This window comes from Nanorana parkeri, unplaced genomic scaffold, assembly GCF_000935625.1.
Source record: "Nanorana parkeri isolate BGI_ZX_2015 unplaced genomic scaffold, ASM93562v1 scaffold775, whole genome shotgun sequence".
Lineage (NCBI taxonomy): Eukaryota > Metazoa > Chordata > Amphibia > Anura > Dicroglossidae > Nanorana > Nanorana parkeri.
Genome location: NW_017307043.1, coordinates 214212 through 223704, shown reverse-complemented (window position 1 = coordinate 223704; position 9493 = coordinate 214212). Strand labels below are relative to the sequence as shown.

The following is a 9493-nucleotide window of genomic DNA, read 5'->3' as shown; positions in this document are numbered from 1 at the left end:
ATATATTATATCTTGCATTATGTACTCAGCATGCACAATTGGTGCCCCTGCATGTTTCAAGAGAAGGGAGATAGGGGGCCTCTTTTGAAAAACAACATGAATTAGTACGTATACAATTCAATAATATCACCACCCACTTAGAGGAAACGGCAGAGCCCGACAACTGCTTTTTGTTAAAGGGCACAAGTCACGGGGAGGGAGAGGAGGAGGTGTATGTGCAAACTTCAGAGGAAGAGGAGGTTGCTGGGTAAAAGATCAGGGCAGTACATAGAGAGGTAAGGATTAGCCTGGGTCACTGGAGCAGCTCCATAGTCACAGTGATGTCATGGTCCACAATCAAATAGCTGTCACTTAGGGTTTCTTCACTGGACACAAAGGGGGACGTCCACTAAATGTATTCTGACTTCAAAGAGTTAGGATGCATTATTTGTTGGGCTGCAATGGCCATTAGTATTTTAGGTACTGGGGTTTAAATTATTTATACTGCATATACTGAGGCTTTTTTTTTTGCCCTAGAGGCAAACAGGATAACTATAAAAGGTAGCACATAGGCTGTTTATAATTTTAATGGAGTGTTTTCGATTTAAAAGAGGTTACACATTTACTAAGTGTGAACAACTGCAAGAGATCACTTCTTTATCCATTCAGAGATGGCCTGCCCTCCCTATTTAATTGTCTCCAACAGGGATCCTCTAAGTTTTCACCCTCCTGTTCAGGAGAAAATTGGTATTGCACTTTATCTATTCGGATGTAACAGACCTATATTATGTCTCTTTGTCCTAACAGAGGATTTAGCCTACCAATTGGATATAAACAGCAGCAAGGCAAGGAGGAGGTGCGCATTCACCTCCGTTGCAACATAGTGAGGTCTGTTTTAAGGATTTATTTTATTTTTCAGCTGGGGAAAGTCTAAATGAACTTTCATTACAAATCAGCTAAATGGATTCCAGGTACATCAAAGCAGCAGGTGTGCAAATTCTGTTAATTTTCTTTAAAAAGCAACCAAACCTTGAGTAGAAAAGCCTGTCCCTTGTCAGCATGCTGAATAAAAGAAGTCTAGCTCTTTATGTGACAGAAGTGGTCTCTCCAGAGGCAGCTCTGCTCTGCATTGATCAAAGCTCATATTACCTGTTGAATGGAAAGCTCTGACTCAACAGGGTGTGTGTCAGACCTCTGTAGAGAGACCACTGCTTCACCACAGAAAGCAAGAGTACTGTCAGTGGACAGACTTTTCTTCTTATACTGTGGCTGCTTTTGAAAGAAAAAAACAAACTCCCACTCACACAGCATGCAAAAAATCCTTTTTACAAAAATTATTTCCTACCTTTGTAGTTGTTTCTTTGGAGCAGGATTATACATAGGACTGTAAGGAGTTTCCCCTCATTAGCATACAGTGCAGAACACAAGACTTGAGATCTTTAACCCTTTCCAAGGACAGACAGTGTTAAAATCTACTTTACAACTGTAGTACAGTACAGACAGGGTTATAATTAGGGATGCACCAATACCGTTTTATGGTATTGAGTACGAGTACCGATATTTTGCTTTTGGTACTCGCTGATACCAAGTACTGATGACGGTACTTCCTCTGGCATAGATCTGGCTTCCTGGGCAATCAGGAAATTGGGCGGCAAGTAATAACATGCGGCCAAGCTTCTTGATTGCCCAGGAAGCTGGCTCCATGTTTTTTGGCAGGCTCGATTGTGATTGGCTGGGAAACCGGCTTCCCAGCAAATTTAGCATTGAGCCGGCTTCCTGGCCAATCAGGAATCCAGGAAACAGGTAATGACTCGCCCTCCTGGCTTCCTGATTGGCCGGGAAGCCGGCTCCATGCTGATTGACTAGAAAGCTGGCTTCCCAGCCTATTGGCAAGGCTTCCCAGCCAGTCAGCATAGAGTCGGCTTCTCGGCCAATCAGGAGGCGGGTCCTTGTTTCCGTACGACACTGCCGGTCAGAGGAAATCTTCCGGTACCGGGGAAGGTATCGGAGCATTTGGGCGAGTACGAGTACTCGCCCAAATACTCGGTATCAGCACCGACACCGATACTGGTATTGGTATCGATACATCCCTAGTTATAATTTTGGTAACTGTTCCCTCTACAGCCCCTTAACATTATATAAGGGGAATCTAGGTGCAATGTAAATGGTAACAGGCAGCAGATAGAAAGTAGGTGTTATCCCAATTTGGCTGCAGACGTTGAAATACACTTTAAGACTTGCACACCTTTTGCTTTGATGCACTTGGAATGTATTTAGCTGATTTAAGCTGAAAGTTTAATTGGGCCACCTTTCTTTTCATGAGCAATTCCACCCAAAACAGAATTTTGCTGTTTTAGATGAAGTGTGGTAGTGTTTTATTTCACTCCATGTTTTTATTAACTTCTGAGGACCCCAGCAGTGAGATCAACCATTAATTCCATTGCAGCTGTGACATACTGGCCTACTATATACAATCCAGTAGAAAATGAACAGTATAGCGCATAATAACTGCGCCCTCTAGTGGCTTTGCTATAGGAATACATTGAGATTTCACCTGGGCCATTGACAACAGTAGCTTAGCTGGAAAGTTGAGCTCGACCAAGTGTTGTGCTGGGGACATGAAAAAGGTTCTTCTCCTGGGATCCTAAAGAGCAGGAATGAACCCAAAAAAGGATTAAACCTTGTCTAAGAAGCAAAACAGGAAAAAACAGTGGAGCCTATGGCAATATGGAATCTTTCACATAGAATTCCCCTTGTGTACATGAGCTTCCAATATGCTTAAAATTCTGTCTTCTCTGTCTGCTAGCTGAGTTGCTATAAAATGGATAATAGCAAGGATGGATCTGTGTAAGAAGTAGTTGATTATGGTAATGACATGGAAATGAAATGTATTGTAAGCCACAATTAAAAAGTGATTTAAGGCAGTCTGCCAATTCCCCTTCATAGATATACTTAATAGTGCTTTTGGTGTTCTGCTCACATTTCCAAAAAAAAGCACAATATGCTTTTCTTTTTTTCTTTACTTGGAGCTATTTACCCTTACATGGGCAGAGAGTGTACTGTAGCTTAATTTATTACGTGCTGAGAGCATGCCCTTTTAGTTTATTTATATTTATCCATTGCTTAGTTGGTGCCACATTTGAAGCAGGGAAATAAAGAATGATCATGGGTTATGTGAAGTAGGTACAGTCCACGGATATCTGCATTTTAAAGAAATCCCCTGCCATCAATTGTTCATTTTTTTGTGGGTGCTGGGTAAAAGCAGAGCACCGGGCATATAACAAACACCAATTAAAGTAGTTAGGTATTAATTAAAAACAAGTTTTTAAAGGCAGAAACTGATGTGCTAACAGTAGTATAGAGTAGAGTTAGAAAAGGGAAGAACTGAGTAGCAAGCCTCTCCTCCTTTTCTGTCCAATCAGTAGCCTGGAGATGTGTTCTTGGCTCAACTATTTTGCTGCTGCTGCAATGGATATTTGTGGACCAAGCTGTACATTATGGCGGGATGCATGGACCACGAATTAATTATTATTATTGTATCTTTGTTTTTACTTCTTGGCTGGAGATAAGCTTTAAGAGGCATCATCTATCTAAAGGTTTAATGACTTTTCCAGACTTGTTAATCAAGTAAAAGTGAAGCCCCTCTGACAGACTACCACATTTTGGTTCCCGCTGGTCCTGTCTGTACATCAGAGGAATCACTGCCATAGCATGCACAGAATCCTGATATGCAGCAGCTGTGCAAGAAGTGACAGGAGGGGACCACTGGAGGAACTCTGTGTATACTTTGTATATATAAACAGTAAGGCTGACCAAGTAAAGGTGATTTTTATCAGCTTCCCCCACTGGATGAGCAGTTTTGGATGGAGATAGTTATTTGGTGTTCCCTAGCTTTTAAAGGTGACAGTAGTAACAGCTTAGTTGATATTTGTAAAAGTAAAGTAAGATAAAATGGCATATTTATTAAATTACAACCTATCTTTGTGAACGCATGATAAAAACACCTTTCAGTAACCCTAATTCATATCATAGAAGATATTATATCAAAAAAGGTTCTTGGGGACAGACATTGACAGACATTAAAAACCAACTTTGTCATCAACCATTGGCTTCTCATAGTTTTCAGGGATTCTAGTGGTGAGATATTTTCACCCAGGAGTCTCGGCTTCACCCACCTGTAATGGCGAAGCCACACAATCATGTCACACACTGTCAATGGAAGCCTCTCAGCAGAGGCACCAGACTTGTGCAGGGGAACATTTTAGGGGTAGGTTTTAGAAGAGATATATGAAGCTGGTGGGTGATACAACTTTCCAGTACTCGCCCAAAACGAAACTATCTACTTTTGGTTGAGATGGCTTTTAACACATATGTGTGGTAATTTCACGTTATAGTCTTTATGTAGTGAAACAGATGCATGTTAGCCCAGAACAATTATGCAAATCAGGATTTCTGAACTTCCTTATCTGCATGAATGTTCCAGGTCAATGCTTCAGAAAATACTAAAGTGAGAGATAGAGAGAGATAGAGAAAGAGAGAGGCAACTTGTATACTTAGAAGGAGGTCATCAATGGTAGCCCTGTATTTCTCATAAGATAGATTTCCTTTGGCTTACCTATAGACAGGTGTGATTTGTGCCAAAATGGAAAGTAGTCTCCATAGGGATGATGCTCATTGGCTAACACCTCTTGGGATGAAGATCAATGGGTTAGTAGACCTGTCCCTTTGTTGTAACCTCTCAGACAAGCATTAACTATAGTGCCTGTTTGTCTTGTCCTCCATCCAAGTTCTTACTTCTCCAGTGCCATAAACCAGACCATTCCTGTTTATGGAACACTTTTTGTTCCATTGACAGCTCAACATTTTGGATTTCCCATAACTTTTTGTTCCTGTGACAATGATCACCAGGACACAAAGGATGAATGCATCTCCACAGCAAGAACATCTAGCAGAGCTTGAAACCCTTCCACACTATCCAAAACAAAGAAAATTAGATACACTTTAATAATCAGGCCCCCTAGCAAAATGCAGTATAACTAATTATATATTTCAACAAGGAGACATTACTAAGTCCGTTTTGATAAGACTATGCCTATGAATCATATAAATATTTTCGTACAAAGCCTATGACGGTTATAAACTTGTCACTGACTAGCGTCCAGACCTTCTAATGAAACCCAGCTTCTTGCTTCAACTTTTACTTAAAACATGGATTTCTTCAAGGTGTTTCCTTTCCTGACATCTGTTTACTGTCAATGAGCAGAACACCAGGTTCCCAGGCGTCTCTCCCTGAGCTCATTTTCAATTCTCTGACATCATCATGGGGAGGAGGCCAGAGCAGCTGACTGTCAGTAAGACCAGGTCTCCCACAGATGGGTGGTTGAACAAGAAACAAATGCCAGCTTTAATACATAATACCTCTGTTTGTTGATTTATGCTACAGTCCGTCACTTGATACATTGTAATATATGTTTTCTTTTCTTTTCAGGTCAATATGTTGTTAGATATAAAATATATATTTTGGATATGCTCAGCATTCCACCTTTCCTATGCATTCCGTGCAGGTAAGAATTGTGTTTGTTGAAATGATAACATAAAGATTGTATTTTAAAGCTGAACTCCAGGCAGAAACAAAAACACAATTTCGTTTTAGATATACTGTAATAATTGAAAAAAATCATTAAATGTATTTTACATAGAAGTAGTGTCTTGATATCAGCATGCAATCTCCTGTAAAGCAGCACTGGAAGAAGGAGGCACAGCACTGCCAATCAGTCAGGTTCTACTGCATTGAATGTGGTTACATGAGGGAGGAGCAGAGGGATGACCTGATCAGTGTGCTGCTGCTCATTCTATGTCCATTCACAGGCCAGGCTGGTCCTGGATCAGACTGTGTCATGTTTAACTGCAGTTTAGTCTGCAGGGATTCTGGATCATTGGACTGGCTGAAGAGAATTTCAAACCATTTGGCAGGGAGTTCAGTTTTAAAAGGGAAACCATCACCTTTTATTACATATAACATTATTTATTTTATGTATTTATTTTAAGTTATTATTTATTTATTTACATATATTATTTTAATGTTTTTACAGAAAGTATGTTTGGCACATTTATTATACATTTTCGTGGTTTCTGTTGTGATATAAGTCCACCAGCCCTCAAAGTATAGAAATAATGGGCACAAAAGCAAATGGTAAAAGAGTCCAAAGATACCTTTAGTTATACATAATTTAATCAAACAAAAATTGCCAACATATTTTGGGGAACAATAATCCTCCCCCTTCATCAGGGCTACAAAAACAAACATAACACATAATGGATCAAAGGACTATAATGATAAATAGATAAAAATGTATAACGTTTTGTAACATGAACAAATGTTTATAACATAATTTACATGCCCACAATAATATTTGTGTCTGAACTACTTAATGAACTAGCAATTTATTTTTAAAATTCTAAAAAACATAATTCTATAAGAATTGCAATTTTATACATTTAGGCGTCCATTTATAATCAATTTGCAGAGCCATTCACCCTGTGTATCTTTTGAAAAGTTTGTACTGTGTAAAAAGACACAAAAAATACTTTTCAGGTTGAATGTATTTCATTTAATACTGCATTTTGGCCACTAAAATATTTATTTCATATGCTCGTTGGCTCCATCTAGTGACCCTAATGCACTATTACATTACAAACATTCAACGCAAAAAGCAAATATACGTTCGCTTTTTGTGTCAGTTCACACAGATGGATTCATAGGGTGAATGGCTCTTTAAATTGGTTATAAATAGACCCTTTTAATTGGATCTCTTTGCATTGCCATTGTCTGATCTTTTGCAGACAAATGCATGAACTACACATAACAAAGATGTGTTTGTTAGCATAAGCTTATGTTTTTATTACACAGTAACGAGTTCATTAAGTGCAATGCACCTGATTTTTACAAACAAGGAAAGACAAGAGCTGAGCTGTATTCTGTAACCAACCAAAAACTTGTAACGTGGCTAAAGTGTCTCTGCAATGATTTCCCTTTCAAGCTTTAAAAAAAAAAAAAATATACTCTTAGTAGTGGGGCCCTCCTACACTGCAAGGGTTAACTACTCAATAAATCTAGGGGTAGTGTATCTCTTGCTCCAGCAGGCTCTAGCTTTCTTCTCTTTTCTCTGATGCTCTGGGTTGTGGGCGGGCCCTTGCCATTCTCATGTACTATTGGTCCTGCATTATACGTGATGATGTCAGAGTGCGACCACCAGTCGGAGTGCCCTACAGAAGAGGATTTGGGGCACCAGTCGCACAGCACGGTGGAAGCCTACAGGAGGAAGAAATAGGGTAAGTATTGTAGATTATTCCTCTAGCCCTAGACTTAATGAGCATTTAACTCTTGCAGTGTGTTGGTGCCCACTGCAAGGATATTTTTTTAACCCTGTCCGTTCCACATTCCTATTGCTTCTTTATTGGGATGTCCAGCCTTACAGACCAATAGAGGGACTAGATGGGGACAGGTCTAGCTCAAGTATTACAGAAATGTTTCAGCTCTCTATATAACATCAACTGCCTATTTCTCCGGATCTATTGGGTTTGAAATGTGGTCTTCACTGTCCAGGTAACCTCTACTGAAGATTTTTCTCACAATATGATTAGTATGAATTGCTAATTTTTATCACAGCTTTGCAGGGCACCTTATCTTTTGTAGGGTGCCAGACCTCATTCAGGAATAAAGCGCTGCAGAGTATTCCACAAAAAGCTGAGCTGACGTTATTTCTATGGAGAAGGGAGGGGGTGGAATGAAGGGCCACACAGGAGACTCTGCCAAGCAGCAGTTTTTCAGTGAAGGAACCATAGTGAACAGGACCAATTTTTCTAACCTAATTGTGATGATCCCCCAACTGCACCTTGACATTGGGCCACCCAGAGCCAAAAAAATCATCACCCAATCAAGCCTGAAAGCCAGATCTAGGTTCACTGATTGAATGCATCTGATCATGGATCATGTATAGCATGTTTTTTAAATTAGTTTGGGAATAACCAATGACAGTGTCATTATAGATTCCTGATTATGATGTAAACATGAGTCTTCTGATGTGGGATTGCAACGTTGTACTAAATTGTATAGTATGTGTGCACTTTGTGCATTGCTCTTTGGCTTATTAAACAGTTTCAGTCATGTTTTAATCCCTGTGTAAGTATTTTGGCAGTATGTCCAATAATCATGGTACTTGCAGAATTTTGAGGCTACAGCTGAGAAATACCTCTAAAGCTACAGCTGAGGTCACCAGTCTCCAGGATTTAAAGATGTTCAGCTTTATTTTCCCAGAGTTTGTTATATTTTCACTATGGCTTATACAGTAATTATGATCTAGTGTGACAAATGGAACAAGATTAAAATGTCATTATTCTATGAAAATGGACAATTAGTAAACTATTCCATGGCTTGAAAACTGCCAATTATGAAAACTTTTCATGTTCGTGCCAGGTGGAAATAAATTTCTTGTTATCTAGAGAAAAAAAATGATTGTGTAAGCAAAAAGGTAGCGGAAATATAATTCTAATGTTAACTGCTCCCTATTTTTCTAGCCTTCATTAAACTCACAGCGGGTCAGGAGGATTAAACAGGACCCATATATTATGACAAGGAGTTGGTAATGGAACATATCAAACAATCTTTTTTCATAATTAGTGGTTTTTATTTAAAACAAATGAATACACTGCAGAAAAAAAAAATATTATTAATGAAAAAGAAAGCGTGGAATGGGAAAGTGGGAAATTATTAAAGTGGACCTAGCATCAGATATATTTATTTAGGTTAAGTGAAGATAAGCTAAGGGGTGTTTTATAAAAGTTCAGCCTGCCTTGTCGCAGCACAGATGCCATTCGTGCAGCATTAGCACCCCTAGATGGTGCCGACGAGTATAGGAATCTAGTACCCTTAGAGGGCACAGACGAGTGTAGGAATCTAGCACCCCTAGATGGTGCCAATGAGTATAGGAATCTAGCACCTCTAGATGGTGCTGACGAGTATAGGGATCTAACACCCCTAGATGGTGCTGATAAGTATATGAAATCTAGCACCCCTAGATGGTGCTGATAAGTATAGGAATCTAGCACTCCTAGATGGTGCTGATAAGTATAGGAATCTAGCACCTCTACATGGTGCTGATAAGTATAGGAATCTAGCACCCCTAGATGGTGCTGATAAGTATAGGAATCTAGCACTCCTAGATGGCACTGATAAGTATAGGAATCTAGCACCCCTAGATGGTGCTGATAAGTATAGGAATCTAGTACCCCTAGATGGTGCTGATAAGTATAGAAATCTAGCACCCCTAGATGGTGCTGACGAGTGGCAATGTACAGACCTTCAGTTATGGACTACAAGTGCAGTGATGTCACCACGCACTTGTACTCCACTGAGAACTATGAGTCCCTCTGCCGCAGTTGTTTCATTCACAGCTTCTGTGGATAAGTCTGTAAATGAATGATGTGGCTATGTAGGCAGAAATAAACATAAGTC

The 9493-nt window shown here is 39.6% G+C and overlaps 1 protein-coding gene across 1 annotated transcript in view; it reads left to right on the top strand.

The window, feature by feature from the left end:
- VCAN (versican) overlaps nt 1-9493 on the top strand; it is a 95741-nt gene that overhangs the window by 4078 nt on the left and 82170 nt on the right. The window contains exon 2 of the mRNA XM_018564733.1: nt 5468-5543. Within this exon, the coding sequence (XP_018420235.1) occupies nt 5474-5543 (70 nt within the window). The 5' untranslated portion in view covers nt 5468-5473. The remainder of the gene's footprint in view (nt 1-5467; nt 5544-9493) is intronic.